The sequence below is a fragment of the Cololabis saira genome, chromosome 14 (assembly GCF_033807715.1).
Source record: "Cololabis saira isolate AMF1-May2022 chromosome 14, fColSai1.1, whole genome shotgun sequence".
Classification (NCBI taxonomy): domain Eukaryota; kingdom Metazoa; phylum Chordata; class Actinopteri; order Beloniformes; family Belonidae; genus Cololabis; species Cololabis saira.
The window spans coordinates 41,013,535-41,029,833 of NC_084600.1; the positions used below are offsets into that span (position 1 = coordinate 41,013,535).

The 16,299-nt window shown below is 40.0% G+C and overlaps 1 protein-coding gene across 1 annotated transcript in view; it reads right to left on the reverse strand.

Annotated features, from left to right (window-relative positions):
* Window positions 1-2,660: 2,660 nt before the first annotated feature.
* slc43a2b (solute carrier family 43 member 2b) overlaps window positions 2,661-16,299 on the reverse strand; it is a 32,950-nt gene continuing 19,311 nt past the window's right edge. Inside the window, exons 6-14 of the mRNA XM_061740625.1 lie at window positions 16,148-16,240; window positions 14,716-14,849; window positions 14,051-14,247; window positions 13,817-13,960; window positions 8,698-8,830; window positions 6,905-7,034; window positions 5,241-5,314; window positions 5,031-5,154; window positions 2,661-3,816 (exon numbers count right to left, since the gene is read on the reverse strand). Coding sequence (XP_061596609.1) covers window positions 3,655-3,816; window positions 5,031-5,154; window positions 5,241-5,314; window positions 6,905-7,034; window positions 8,698-8,830; window positions 13,817-13,960; window positions 14,051-14,247; window positions 14,716-14,849; window positions 16,148-16,240 — 1,191 coding nt within the window. The 3' untranslated portion in view covers window positions 2,661-3,654. The remainder of the gene's footprint in view (window positions 3,817-5,030; window positions 5,155-5,240; window positions 5,315-6,904; window positions 7,035-8,697; window positions 8,831-13,816; window positions 13,961-14,050; window positions 14,248-14,715; window positions 14,850-16,147; window positions 16,241-16,299) is intronic.

A 16,299-nucleotide genomic window follows, 5' to 3' on the forward strand; every position in this document is an offset into this window, starting at 1 on the left:
CTTGAAAAAAAACCTCTGAAATCACTTAATTTAAAATTTGTATATGACTTTATGTGTACACAACATTCTTAATGTTTGAACTACTGCAATAGATACTTTTTTTTATTATTTTAAAATTGACCTGTTGAAAATCCTTATTCGTCATTGACCCTTATATTCCAAATACTGTAAATATTCAAGTTTTGTTTGTCTTTTTAATAACTGTGGACTATTTACTCTTTCATTACTTGTAATTTGCACCGTGGGTTGGAGGACTGTAGTTTCATTGTGCTGGATGTTGAATAAAACTCTCTTAAATGAGTGGTACTGGGTTCAGTCGTCTGTGTTTTCAGCAGCGTTTTGTCACGTTTCCTGAGATGAGTGATATTGTTGCACATCTCGTCTCGGGTGGGGAGAGTTGCTGAGGTGTCGAGTTAAAGTCACCAGCTGGAAAAAGGCTATCAGGTGTCGGACACCAGGACACTGACGGGTCGTGAGAGCGAGGAGGGAACATTCACTCTTTCATTTTGTATTCCTGCTATACTTTTGAGCCTGCAGATGCTGTGGAAGGTCCGTCACTGGCCCACACTCACTTTTACAAACATTTTATAATCAATATTCCACCTGGGATGCAGTTTGAAGCTGATTAAAGTTGTGTAAACTCCCAAAAGGCTCCAGATGGATCAGAGCCAGTTCTGCCAGTGCTTAGAAATATCTGTTAAATATTCATAACTAAGGATTACTAGAGGGAGTCAGGGAACCTGCTGAACCAGGTTATTAAAGCATGATGGTTTTAGGGGGGTTTGAATGCATGTAAATTGTTTCAATAGTTCAGGTATTTTTTTTCCTTTTTGGTTCAAATGATTGGACTTTTATTTTTGTCAGTCCAACGCTGAAGTCTGATGTTTAACTCTGACAAGCTACTAACCAGCAGAGGTGTCAAGTAACGAAGTACAAATACTTCGTTACCTTACTTAAGTAGAAATTTTGGTTATCTATACTTCACTGGAGTAATTATTTCTCAGACGACTTTTTACTTTTACTCCTTACATTTTCTTGCAATTATCTGTACTTTTTACTCCTTACATTTTAAAAACAGCCTCGTTACTGTAATTCATTTCGGCCTTTAAAAAAAACTATCCAGTTAAATTGCTCCATCCGGATAGAGTGAATTTGGTTGTGGTTGTTTCAGATGTTCTTGTCCAGTTTTGTTCTTACATCCGTTCCCTCAGATTCCTGCAACTAAACTTGGATGTACATTCCAATAAAGGTTAGGATAAATGATAACATGCCTCTGAAGTTTGACTTTTTGCACCATTACAATACTTATAGGCAACTAGTCATCATATCTGCTGCTCTCTGAAACACATGTTAATGCTCAATAGTACACATATATGGTTCTTTAATATATTTGCATTATACTAAGATGCATTCATTTTCAATGGCTTTTGTCCTTAATGTCTTTTTTCCCCCTTACATTACTTTTACTTTTATACTTCAAGTAGTTTTGAAACCAGTACTTTTATACTTTTACTTGAGTAAAAAACTTGAGTTGATACTTCAACTTCTACAGGAGTATTTTTAAACTCTAGTATCTATACTTCTACCTGAAGCCCCTTTCACACAGAGATTCCGCAATATTGGTGTAAAGAAGTCCTGCCAATACGCCGCCTTTGTTGGTTCACACAGAACCATACAACGCCGGCATAACGCCGCTCCCGTCTGTAAATTCACACAGCATGCCGGCGTTCCGCAATCAGAGGCGTGACGACAGCGTCAGTCCGACCGTCATGTCAGCGGCATGCCGGCTGTGTCATTCACACAGACCCCGTTTCGGCTCTGTGACTACCTCCGCTGCCGGCTTATTGGTGGGGCCACTTGGCCCCCCCATTCCGCCTCCGTGACTTTCACACAGAACAGCGAGGCGGCTCAAAGGCGCAACGTTCCCGCCTCGAACTGGCTGTGTGAAAGGGGCTTGAGTAAAGAATGTGAATACTGAAGACACCTCTGCTAACCAGTAACTACTACCCAGGTCGTCATTGTAAACGAAAAAGTGTTCTCAATTGATTTACCTGGTTCCAGTCAAGACCAATCTTATTAAATATAAGATAAACATTGACACACTCTGTTCTTTTGTGGTAATGTGGATGAAACAATATCTCACTTATTCTGGAATTGCACATATACTCATGATCTGAAGTATATTTAATCAATATTCTCTTAATTATTGCGAAATATCATATTCACTGTACTAAATTGGCTAGCCAAAGTCCAAATATAATTGTTCTCAAAGCTATATTAATATCGTATTCAGACAGTCTTAAACAGCATAAACCCCAAAGCGTTTAAAACGAGAAGCTTATGTGAAAAATATATTTCCTGATCTTTTTTTATTTTTATTTTTTCCTCCTTAAACTTCAAGCCTTCTATTTTATTTTGATATATATAATTTACTCTCCTTAATTTGTAACTGCATTTTATCCTGAAGTTTTGTACTTTTTCCTGTATCTGTATCTGTCTATAAATAAAAAAAATTAACCTGGTTAAACAAAAATAAAATAAAACTAAGACTGCCCTCTGCTGGTTGGTTGCAGAACAACAGCCTCAAAGCTCAGTAGTGGAGCCTTTTAATGAAAGACTTGCTTTATCTGAAAACTCAAAGACATTAAAAATAGACTGAGCATTGGAAAAAAAAAGCAAATATCTTTATTAACTCCCATACGTTCCTCCACATTACACACGGATAGCTGCATAACAAAATATCTCTACCTTCTCTTCAGTGACTCTCTGCAAACATCAACTACGCGACCAGAAATCAGAGCATCAGCAGCACAGTCTCAATACACCAGGAAATGTATAACAGGAAATCAAAATGAAATAAATACACATGTCGGCAGGAGGAAAATGCCGATCTGAGATGAGTTTGTTTGGAAAAAGTGCTGCTTTTCTCTTGAGAGTCGATAGACGGGATGAAATGGTGACTGGAGCTGCATGGTCTCGTAGATGATGATGCCCTTACATGGTGATGCGGACGTGGAGCCGGGTTTCCCCCGACACGTGTGCGGACGGTCGCTGAACTAATGTTTTCTTACCGGACGTTCAGAAAAGGCACCGCTGGTGAATGCAAACAAAACAAGGACAAACCGACGCGGGGAGGAAAATAAATAGTCTAAAACAAACACAAGCAGTGTCTGTTAGCGAAACACACCATGCTGCTACGGCAGACGTGTCATCGGTCGTCCTTAATCGTCTCTACTCGCCTGAGAAACATCAGCACCAGGACTTCAGCGGACGTAGCATGAACTAATAACCAAGCTACAGGACAAAGATCTGCAGTCAACATATGGATAAAGACATAAAAAAATAGAAAACATAGCAAACTCATAACAGCAGGATTAATCCTCTTCCGCCCACGAAGGGGATGTAAATCAAAAAGGAGGGAATCAGAAGAGAAGTGAGAGGATTTGGGGGGTAACAGAGGGCTGGCGCCTCTTTCCTTTCACAGTCTTTCCTCTCTCTCTTCGTCTTTGTTCCTCAATTCACTTTTCGTCCGTCGGACCGAGTCCTTTGTGACGCGTCAGCGTTCTCTCCTTTTGTGTCATTGAAAATTAAATGGAACAAATACATGTTTTAACGTTTAAGCTTTCCCTTTACGACAGGTTTCAGGCGGCGTCTCTAGACGAAGGCCTCGGGGATGTCGGAGCCGTTGATCTTGATGAAGATCTTGGCGTTGTCGGCCTTGGCCTCCAGCTCCTTCTGCAGCCTCCCCCGGTACCAGATCAGGTAGATGGGCAGCAGGAAGCCGAACATGCTGAGGGCGAACAGCCCGATGTTGACCTGCAGGGAGACGCCGGGGTTAGTGGAGGGCCGGGTTGTGTGTGTATAAGGAATATACAAAAATAGAAAATGAGCTAAAGAAGACATTCGAAGGGCTGGACTACACGTCGACCACCGACATGTGGTCCAGCACTTTTGCACTTTTATTCTGAATAATAGCCTATATTCAGCTTGTTAACATCCATTTTCTATACATATTTTCTATTCCATCCATTTTCTATACCCGCTTTTATCCTTTGCAGGGTGACGGGGGTCTGCTGGATTCTATCCCAGATAATTTTCTCAGACAGGTCGCTAGTAGCTTGTTAACAGGTTTGTGTTATCTATTTCAGAGGTCATTTAGAAAGAAAAAAAGGCTTTTGTTAAACTATGATGTTTTTAGAAAATCCCGCGTTTGTTCAGTTTATGGCTGACTTTTTTTTTTTAACAATATTTTTTATTGATTTTTCATTCACACACAGAATATTATAATAAAGGATATTTCACATCTATTTCTGACTTTCTATTCTGACAGTTTTAACCCCAGTTTTAACAGTTTTAACCCCCCATCCCATCCCACATCCCTTCTCTCTTTACATATTTCTTGTTATACGATCCAAAATTGGTACAAAATAACAATACAGTCCGATGGTACCTCTCGCAAATTAAAGATATACATAAACTAAACAAAAACTTACACTTTTCCTGTCGCCCTCCAAATTCCTTCCTCTTCCGAGGTTCACCACTACTCTGTATTTTACATATCCTGCCCTGCATTTTCCTCCCGTAGAAGCACCCCTATGTCTCCTTTTTTAAATAAATTGATCAAATGGTTTCCAGATTTCTTCGTACATCCCGAGTTTGTTTTTTAATGTCATGTTAGGGTTAGGCTGTGGCTCTGCTAACCCTAACCCTTTAAAGTCAGCCATGTTTATGGCATGTTTATTGCCATTTAAAAATAGCTTTGTGTTTGTGTCAGATTTGTTTGTACAGACCATAATGCTTAACAGATTTCAATGATGTAAAAGCAAATGAATTGAAACTGTCAAGTTGATCAACAGTTTGTATAATTCTCCATACAATACCTGCTGAAATGAAGGCTAGAGGGGCATTCATGGGAGCATTTAAGATTATGGTTTTTTTTTAAGTAACTAAAAAGTTACTTTTCATAGTAACTCTTTACTTTTTGGTCTAAGTAACGGAGTTACTTTTTAATGAAGTAACTAGTAACCTACCCAGAAGGGGTCTCCCCCCAGCGGGCCCATCATGGCCAGGAACAGCGGCTGCTGCAGCAGAGCGAACACGGCGCTGACCAGAGACTGCATCCCCGTCAGGCTGCCGAACTGGGAGGACGGATACCTGGGGACACGGAGACGACCCGTTAGAGACACGACCAGAACCAGAACCAGAACCATCACCATCACCAGGACCGAGCTCATACTTACACGGCGGCGTAAAGACCCCCGACGGCCGAGTGGATGAATCCTCTCACCACCGTGTGGAGGATGAACGACACAATCTGGGGGAAAGAAAATAGAAGAAGTCATTTAGTTTAGCTTTTTCAAAAATGTTTGACCTTTTTTCTTCTTTTTTTTTCCCAATTTTCTTCTTTTTTTTCCCTTTTTTTCTCCTTTTTTCTTCCTTTTTCCTTTCCTTTTTAATCTCGACATTTTGACTTTTTTCTCGAAATTTCGACTTTTTTCTCAACATTTCGACTTTTTTCTCAACATTTCCACTTTTTTCGCGAGATAGTACTTCAACATTAATCTCGATATTTCGACTTTTTTCTCAAAATTTCAACTTTTTTCTCAACATTTCCACTTTTTTCGCGAGATAGTACTTCAACATTAATCTCGATATTTCGACTTTTTTCTCGACATTTTGACTTTTTTCTCGACATTTCGACTTTTTTCTCGACATTTCAACTTTTTCAACAAGTGCATAATCTGCTTTTATGATTTTTATACTACTGTAAAGCGTCTTTGAGTGCCTAGAAAAGCGCTATACAAATAAAACGTATTATTTTTATTATTATTATTATTATAATGAAAAAAAAAAATCTTCCCCCAGTTATAACTAATATAGCTACATTCAGCATGTGCATGTGTGTTATAAGGCTTATACAAGACTTTTCATTTTTTGCGGCTCCAGACATATTTGTTTTTTGTGTTTTTGGTCCAATACGGCTCTAAAACATTTTGGGTGGCCGACCCCTGCTGTAAAAGAACGAAGCGTCCAGGCCGGTGGATTTTGGCCTTTTGGGGTCCTGGACCCCCAAAAGTTCCTGGTCAACTCTGCCACGTTCAGAACAAGCGGTATTTCATTAATACGAGCAGCCGTCTACTTCTTTTTCTTCTTCTTCTTTGTGTTACTGTGCTTATCCTGTTCTTCTTTATTTTTATTTTTTTTTAACATGATTGCAATTTCAAGCACTAACTTGAACTACGCAAGTTAATGAGCATTCCCCCAACAGCTTCCTGCATATGTTTCAGAATAAAAGCATCTTCTTTTTTTAATAAAGAAAAAAAAAGCTTCATACAATGATAAGAAAACTGTCTTTAAGGGTTTAGAGGTTATTGCTGATACCTCTGAGTATTAAAAAAAAAATTAATAAAAAGTAAAAGCATTTTAAAGAAATGAATGTGTATTCCCACTGAAACTAGGGGGGGTTTAATTTGGAAAGGATGCAGATCGTGTTATGTTTGTATTAAGTGTCATGAAGTAACTTCAACAATGCAAACGGGTGCAAGATTTCTTATTAACTATATTAATTATGTATATATTAACTATATAGAATTACTTGTAAAGAGAAAAAGAAGATCATGTTACCCTATGTTATAAAGGTTTCGGTCACATTTGAGTAAAATAATAATCTATTTCTATAAATGTCAGAAGATATAATATATTAATATATTTAAATGTATTTAAAATATATATTTTATTATCACGGACCCAATTGCAATTACACTACAGACCCCATCTACATACTACATTGATCCCATCTTACAGCTGAGTTGTTAAGTTTCACACTGAATGAGACTGTTTGTCATAAATGTTTCTCTAACTGAGCTTGTGAAGGTTCTCCGGGGCTGCAGACGTGGTTTCTCACCTGCAGGGGGAGGTTGGGCACCAGGCAGGTGATGCCGAATCCCACCAGCAGCACGTTTGTGAGGACGAACGCTCGCAGGGCGTTGGTCACTTTCTGCATCTTCTTGTCTCTCTTCTTCTTTACGTCACCACTTCAGAGGAAAAGAAGAAATAAGGAAAAGAGGTTATGTTATGAAGGAGTAAACAAAGAGATTCCGGTGTTTGTTTCTCTAAAAACTCACTCTGGTTTTTTAATGAAAACAGAAATGTATTAAATTTAATAAAAGGTCCACTGATGCGTTAGTCCTCCTAACCGATGATTGTGAGAAAGCTAAAGCCGAGTGGTAATTACACCTGGGTGGTATAATAGAACCAGATGCTTGGGATGCTTCGTTTAGATAGTCAACTAATGTTCTTGCATCCAATTCAATATGGGAAAGACTATTTAAGATTTAGCAAAGGATCTATATCTATATTACCCCTCAGGCTGAGCACAGAATTCATCCAAACTTTTCCGATGCTTGTATTAAATGTCAGGCCTATGTAGGTTCACACTTTCATTCTCTATGGAGTTGTCCTCACATTCAGCCATTTTGGTCTACAATTGTTTCACAATTTCATAACATTTTTAAGCGCCCTTTATACGTTGGTGCAAGAACCTTAAGATTAAGAACCTAAGGTTTTGGGAACCTTTCTTTGACTATCTGGATGCCGCCACATCTCAAAGGATAAAGTCTGGACTTATAGAACTGGCTTGGAATAAGAATCTAAGGATCTAAGGGCCAGTCCCTAAATTTTGCGCGTTCCCGTGAGGGTAGTGGTGTCCCAATTCCTCTTTGCATCTAGGGGTAGTGGACTTTTCGAGGGGTAGTGGTTATCAATCTAGCCCTTCAGAGCAAGGGATTTCAGATACTGACTCGCCGACTGAGGGCCAAAGAAATTTCCCAGAATGCTTTACGTCATCACTTGCAGACTGAATTAAAAAAAAAAACATGCCGGACATTTCTAATTTTTAGTGAATAAAATCAATATTTTGAGTTACTTTCTGCATAAAAAATGCATTTTGATTACATTTCTAGCTAGAAATATATATTTTACTTTCATAATATTCACTCAGTGAAAGTACATAATCACTCGCTTGCCCGTTGTTGCAGGAAAGTCTTTTCAGATCTCGCCAGAATAAAGGCTGATTTATGGTTCCGCGTTACACCAACGCAGAACCTACGGCGTAGGTTACGTGGCAACGCGCCGTACGCCGTAGGCTCTGCGTTGATTTAACGCAGAACCATAAATCGCCGGCGGCTGTTCTCATCCCAAAAACATCGAAGCAAATTTCTTAACAGGCGTTATTTGGATAAACTGAGCCCAGGTTGGGGATCTTAACGGTTACGTTTACGCCTGAAAAAATATTAAAACTTAATAAAGTGGCATATTAACAGCGCTACAGCTGAAATTAAAACAGCTTTTAGCTCTCGGCTTCCTGATATGGTGTGACGTTTGTGCAAACGTAACTACACAGTCGCTTACGAACGTAAACCACGCAGTGACGTAGCAAGTGGTGTCCCAATCCCTAGGGAACATTACAAGGCCCTACTCATTTTTAGGGCTAGTGGTAGAAAGTAGGGGGTGTATTGGGATTGGCCCTAAATGTATAGATTGGCATGATAATAGTCCACTGTATGTCTACTTGCACCCATGTGCTCTCTATTATTTTCGTAGTGTTGGTTTTGCTGCTTTGCTTTGAAAAGCACTGATAAAAGCTCCGTAAAGCCTCAAGGCCGTGTCTCTGCTACGACCTCCTCGGCCTCGACTCACTTGCTGAAGGGATCCTTGTCGTCGTCGCCGTCGTCACAGTCCTTCAGCTTCCAGTCCATGATCTGACCGATCACCGGCGTGGTCATGAGACACAGGAACTGCAGCACGCCGAAGATGGACGAGTAGAGACCCACTGGGGATCAGAGCGGCAGAAAACACCGGTTATGAACAAGTGGGGAACGTAGAAATGGTTTTGAGAGAGAGAGGAAGTGGTTAAATGGGGTTAAAAGAAGCGGAGCGAAGGTCTTTCTACTCGGCTAATACGGCATTAGAAGTGCAAGAACCGGTTGTTGGAGAGTCAACAATGTGCCATTAGGAGGGAGATTCACGGCCGAGGGAGCAATGACACATGAGGGGAGTCATGTGGAACCGTGCTCTCGCTGGTGCTGCTTCAGCAGCAATGTTAGTTAATCAGTACAACTAATGGTACCTGCGGCTGCACGTTAAAGCTACGCGGCGGTCAGAGGACATAAAGACATAAAACTACAGGTGGAATGCTCTAACGCTCGGTACGCTAACACAGCTAAGAGAGAGTTGCTTCTTACCGACTTCCATCTTTTCCACTGAAAAGTCAGTGAGATTAATCAATCAATCAATCAATTACTTTATTTGTCCCCAAGGGGGCGATTAGTTTTGCGACAGGAGAAGCACACAATGTTAAATATACATAAAATATACATAATAAGTTACAATAGGTTACACATCGTAGTATAGACCAGGGATCGGCAAACCACGGCTCTTTAGCGCCGCCCTAGTGGCTCCCTGGAGCTTTTTCAAAAAGGTTTGACCTTTTTTTTCCTTTTTTGTAATTTTTTCTTTTTCTTTTTTTTTCTTATTTTTTTAACTGCTTTTTTTTGCTTTTTTTCTTCTTTTTTTCCTTTTTTCTCTTTTTTCCTTCCTTTTTCCTTTCCCTTTTAATCTCGACATTTCAATTTTTTTCTCAACATTTTTTTTTTTTTAAAGTTTTTTCCTTTTCTTTTTTTTCTCTTTTTCTCTCTGTTTTTTCTTCATTTTTCTCTTCTTTTTTCCCTTTTTTTCTCTTTTCTTTTTCCTTTTTCCTTTTTTTCTCTTTTTTTTCTTCCTTTTTCCTTTCCTTTTTAATCTCAACATTTCGACTTTTTTCTCGAAATTCTGACTTTTTTCTCGACATTTTGACTTTTTTCTCAACATTTTGATTTCGCCTTTCGCCATTTGCCTTCATTCTAAGGCTTATACATACAAGACTTTTAATTTTTGCGTCTCCAGACATATTTGTTTTTTGTGTTTTTGGTACAATATGGCTCTTTCAACATTTTTGGTTGCCGACCCCTGTTCTAGACCTAAGCTATAGTTAAGAGTGAAGGCTTTTTCACCCACTACCTTTTCCTTCCGGCATTTAAAAGAACAATAGCGGAGGAACAAAGGAGTGTTTGTATCTGTTTGTCTTTGCAAAAGGGAGTCTAAGCCGTAACTGATGGTAGAAACTGAAACTGTTTATAAAAGGGATGTGAGAATCAGACAACATGGAGTTTGCCTTCTTGATCAGCTGTTTGTTATAAAGTTCTTGTAAAGTTTGTTGAGCCGACCCAATGATTTTACTGCTTAGACCAGGAGTCGGCCACCCAAAATGTTGAAAGAGCCATATTGGACCAAAAACACAAAAAACAAATATGTCTGGAGCTGCAAAAAATTAAAAGTCTTGTATAAGACTTAAATAAGAAATAAGGCAAATGGCGAAAAGTCGAGAAAAAAGTCGAAATGTTGAGAAAAAAATTGAAATGTCGAGGAAAAAGTTGAAATCTCGAGATTAACGTTGAAGTACAATCCTGAGAAAAAAGTTGAAATGTCGAGAAAAAAGTCGAAATATCGAGAAAAAAGTTGAAATCTCGAGAAAAAAGTTGAAATCTCGAGATTAACATTGAAGTACAATCCCGAGAAAAAAGTCGAAATGTCGAGAAAAAAATCTAAATGTAGAGAAAAAAGTAGAAATTTTGAGAAAAAAGTTGAAAAGTCGAGATTAAAAAGGAAAGGAAAAAGGAAGAAAAAAAGAGAAAAAAGGAAAAAAAGAAGAAAAAAAGCACAAAAAGCAGTTAAAAAAAATAAGGAAAAGAAAAAATAACAAAAAAGGAAAAAAAAGGTCAAACATTTTTGAAAAAGCTCCAGGAGCCACTAGGGCGGCGCTAAAGAGCCGCATGCAGCTCTAGAGCCGCGGGTTGCCGACTCCTGGCTTAGACTGACAACCTTATTACATAAAATATACATAATAAGTTACAATAGGTTACACATCATAGTATAGACCAGGGGTCGGCAACCCAAAATGTTGAAAGAGCCGTATTGGACCAAAAACACAAAAAACAAATGTCTGGAGCCGCAAAAAATTAAAAGTCTTGTATAAGCCTTAGAATGAAGGCAAATGGCGAAAGGTCGAGAAAAAAGTCGAAATGTTGAGAAAAAAATTGAAATGTCGAGATTAATATTGAAGTACAATCCCGAGAAAAAAGTCAAAATGTCGAGAAAAAAGTCGAAATGTCGAGAAAAAAGTGGAAATGTCGAGATTAAAAAGGAAAGGAAAAAGGAAGAAAAAAAGAGAAAAAAGGAAAAAAAGAAGAAAAAAAGCAAAAAAAAGCAAAAAAAAAAAAGCAGTTAAAAAAAGAAGAAAAAAAGAAAAAGAAAAAATAACAAAAAAGGAAAAAAAAGGTCAAACATTTTTGAAAAAGCTCCAGGAGCCACTAGGGCGGCGCTAAAGAGCCGCATGCAGGTTGTCGACCCCTGTCTTAGACTGACAACCTTATTGAGCAAATTTCTGTCTTTGAGCTTCAAAGATTGAAACCAACAAATAAAAGAAAAAGTGATGACAGATTCGATGAAAGAACGATAAAACATAGTCATCAGGGAAGAATCGACCCGGAATTTAGAAAGTTTTCGAAGACAAAAAGGCGCTGCTGTTCTGGCTTTTCTTATATATTGAGTCTGAATTTTTTCCAAATGACAGTTTGTTGTCAATAATAGTGCCTAAATATTTATAGGACTCAAGTAAGTCCAGATGCTTTTAGGTCACGACACAAAGTTTCTGAGCAGCAAAAAAACAACTTGTGGAGGAAACTGCAGCCTTGGCCACTCGATTACACCCAAACTGCCGACAGCAGCACAAACCTTGGCCCGGCTGAGCGTGCAGACTGGTAGTCGCTCAAAAGAGATTAAAGCTGACCTTAAGGATGTTTTTGTTTACTGGAATCGTAAGAATGAATCATCCTTTATCCATTAAAATCATTAAACTTCCTCTGTTTCATTGCCATTCTGCATTGAGACGCCTGATGCATGCAACTATTTAATTAAATCTACTCAAATCTGTCTTGAGAAGATATTTCATGAGAATATTTTATTATGTTTTGTCCTGTGAGAAGACATCCGACTATGGTAGCTTTCATTTTTAAACACTTTTTACATAAAAATGGGATGAAAATCTTGAATAAAACTGTAAACTGTTTTATGGATGTAATAAAGTGCTAAAAGAAAAAATATATATGCAGTTTTGTTTTCAGAAACATTGCCTATTACTCTTTTCTTTACAATAATTCATGAGAAGATATTAAAAGAGTATTTTATTAGATTTTGTCCCGTGAGAAGACAGCTAATAATATAGACATAGAGTATATTCTTAAATGGTATTTTTCATTTTGAGACACTTTCTACATAAAAAATGGGATGAAAATCTTGAATAAAACTGTAACTTAATGCATCCGTGTGCATCTTTAAATGCATATGAACAAAGTAAAATGCATCTAAATGGACTGAAAGATGACGCTGTGCTGCAGCGGCTTGTATGTGTCACAGTTTTATTTCATTCCTGTTTTATTTTGAAACCTGTGTCTTTGTTTCAGTTGTGTCGTGACTTCCCTTGTTCTCATCTCCCCTGATTGTCTGCACCTGTGTCTCGTCAAGCCTTCTGTATATCAGCTTTGGTTTTTCCCTTCTTCTGCTGGTCTGTACTGTTTCTTTCCTCCATGTTTTTGTTCGTAAGAATGAATCATCCTTTATCCATTAAAATCCTCAAACTTCCTGTTTCATTGCCATTCCGCCTGATGTTGGTCTTTGACCATTTTGCATGCAACTGTTTAATTAAATCTACTGAAATCTGTTTTATTCTTGGTAACTTGGACACTCATTTTCAGTCCAGTTATTCCTAGTGGGAAATAATGTATTAACCCTTGTCCTGTCTTCGGGTCAAGGAAGGAGGAAGGGAAGAAGGGAGGAAAGAAGGAAGGAAGGGAGAAAGAAAAGAAGGAAGGAAGGGAGAAAATAAGGAAGGGAAAAAAGAAGGAAGGGAGGAAAGAAGGAAGGAAGGAAAGAAGGGAAAAAATAAGGAAGGAAGGAAGGGAGGAAAGAAGGAAGGAAGAGAAAAAAGAATGAAGGAAGGAAAGGAGAAAATAAGGAAATAATGTACGAGGGGAGAAAAGAAGGAAGGAAGGAAGGAAGGAAGGAAGGAAGGAAGGAAGGAAGGAAGGAAGGAAGGAAGGAAGGAAGGAAGGAAGGAAGGAAGGAAGGGAGAAAAGAAGGAAGGAAGGGAGAAAAGAAGGAAGGAAGGAAAGAAGGAAGGAAGGAAGGAAAGAAGGAAGGAAGGAAAAAAAGAAGGAAGGAAGGGAGGAAAGAAGGAAGGAAGGGAGAAAAGAAGGAAGGAAGGAAGGAAGGAAGGAAGGAAGGAAGGAAGGAAGGAAGGAAGGGAAAAAAGAAGGAAGGAAGGGAGGAAAGAAGGAATGAAGGAAGGAAGGAAGGAAGGAAGGAAGGAAGGGAGAAAGGAAGGAAGGAAGGAAGGAAGGAAGGAAGGAAGGAAGGAAGGAAGGAAGGGAGGAAAGAAGGAATGAAGGAAGGAAGGAAGGAAGGAAGGAAGGAAGGGAGAAAGGAAGGAAGGAAGGAAGGAAGGAAGGGAGGAAAGAAGGAATGAAGGAAGGAAGGAAGGAAGGAAGGAAGGAAGGAAGGAATGGAGAAAAGAGGAAGGGAGAAGGAAGGAAGGAGAGAGCAGGAGGAAAGAAGGATAGGAGAATTAGGTCATTTTGACCCAAAGACAGCACAAGGGTTAAAGGATGTTTAAGAGTTTTTTTCCGACTGTTTCCGTGTTGGATGGACGGTGTTTTCTGCTGACCTGTGTTCAGGTCTCCGTCGGTCAGCGCCTCCAGGACGCTGTTCATGGCTCCCATGTAGAAGAGCAGGCGCAGCTGCGTGATGCTCATGGTCAGCGCGCTGAGCATGAAGATGGGGCTGGTGATGCTCTGCAGGAACGACTGGGCTGCAGAGAGAAACAGGGAGAAAGCAGCGTTAGAGGGGCAGGAAACTCCTCTGGCGGTATCTGAGGGTCGTTTCCTCGCTGGACGCTCACACTCTTCGCTGGGCTTGGTCTCCATCTCCAGGTCCATGGTGGACAGGCACAGGTTGCGTCCGTCCTTCCCCATCAGCTCCTTCTGCTTGACGTTGCTGCTGACGCTCAGCCGGCGGCCCACCGTCGTCACCTGCTGGTAGAACTTCTTCCCCGTGATCTTGTGGTCGAAGCCCAGCCAGCTGAACTTGATCTTCACGCTGGGGGGAGAAGGGAGGGAGAAGGGAGGGAGAAGGGAGGGAGAAGGGAGGGAGAAGAGAGGCTTACATGAACGAAAAGTGTGGTGTTTTTCAAATTATGAGCCCCAACACAAAGAGGGTGTTTTTCATGTATTACAAGATCATTTTACATCAACAACCTAACCATGATAAGTATAAACCTCCTTTAGATAAAATAAAATTTAAAACAATCATATCCCTTTCCTGTCACATGGAGTGAAAGTCCTGCACAGCCTGAGAAGATAAACCATCAAACATATCTGAACTGAAACTAATGCTTTAAAGCTTCAGCATGAGAGAACTGCATCTCCTGGTATTCACAGGTTATTCTGTGTTAGATGCTTTACATACTGTATATGTATAACACACGTATGAGTTACGTACATTTGATTGAGTTATGGTTTCATATGTAGCGTTTTATTTTGAAAACTGTTCTCCTGCTCCACTCACGTGTAGTCCATGTCCTCCGGGCCGGGGAAGGGCTCCAGGGGCCAGTTGAAGAAGCAGTTGAGGAAGACCAGGCCGGCGCAGGAGGCCCACACCACCAGGATGGTGATGAAGGGAATGTCCAGGTCGTAGATCACCTGCACGCAAAATAACACTGTTAAAGGCAAAAATACAGACCAATACAAGTCTTTTTAAAGTCCTGGGGCCTCATTTATAAAAAAGTGTGTAGGATTCATACTAAAAGTGCACGTAAACCCAAAAGCCGAAAATGGCGGGCGCAAAAAAAAATCCTGATTTATAAAACCGTGTGCACGCACACTTGCAGGCAATGTTTGCTTTATAAATCACAGTCCAGCTGGAAGGTTGCGCAGGTCAATTCGCCTCATATCCCGCCCTCTACACGCCCACTTTTTACCATAAATGGGCAATGCAAACTACTCCATGACTGTATTTGCATATAAATGAGCCTTCTGAGCATGCGCAGCGCCACCTGCAGTCTGTTTCTGCTGCGTCGGGATGAATAAGACGTGTCGAGCCACCGTGCCACTAAATTTCACGGAGACTGAGATGGAGATGTTGTGGATGAGGTGGAGGACAGGAAAACCACATTATTTGGTGGTCACAGTAAAAGTAGAAAAAGTATATAAATAGTATAAAATAAAGCGAGTGAGTGGCAGCACGCCCACGAACAGATGGTGCAGAAAAAAAAGAAGTGGTGTGATTTGAAGGTGGAGGCCAAGAGGTACGAAGCCCCTAAAGGGACACGGATTTTTTTTATATATATAATGAGTTTTACGTGCGCGCGTGAAACTATTATATTATAAGTCGCTATTATATTATAAGTCTGATATGTGATGACATTAAAAGTATGACATGAATCTGGCTTCATTTCACCACCTCACCGTCTGCGTCGCCAGTTCCCCATATCTTAAGTAAGTTCCTACGGGAGGGTCAGCGTTGCCTTAGAGATACGCACATTTTTCGGTTCGTTTTTTCTTTTTAAATCCCAACCTTTGCGTAGAAGGTGGCTTGCGCATCTTTCAAGCCCTGTTTTGTGCACAAGCGAGCTTTATAAATGAGGCCCCTGCTCCTGGATCCTTCAACAGAAGCAGCAGCTAAAGCAACAAACCTTGAAAGATTTCTGTTACGACTCACAGTTCCAGCAAGTTTATTCATTCATGAAACAAAGAAACACATTTGATATTTTTTGTGCTGTTCTGATGTTTTTCCCATCGTGGGGTCCTGCCAGCCCCCCCCATCCGAGAAATGATATCATGCTTCTCATAACTCATAACTCTCATAACTTTAGTTCTTACTTCCCAGATTACAGTTTCTGACATGATTCCTGTAAATCTCCAGAGCTGATAATAAAGAAACAGACACAACATGTATCGGACCTCACGGTCCAGGCTGAGTCAGGGTTTTCTGTCCTTACTTTGATTCCGGGGAAGGTGACGGCCGACGAGGCGTAGGAGCCGATCATCAGCGCGATGAAGGTCGAACGCAGGTTTCCGAACATGGTCGGGAGCTGGAAAAGGAGAAAAAAAAGACAGGAAGGAGACCAGTTAGACGTACAGATCATCACAT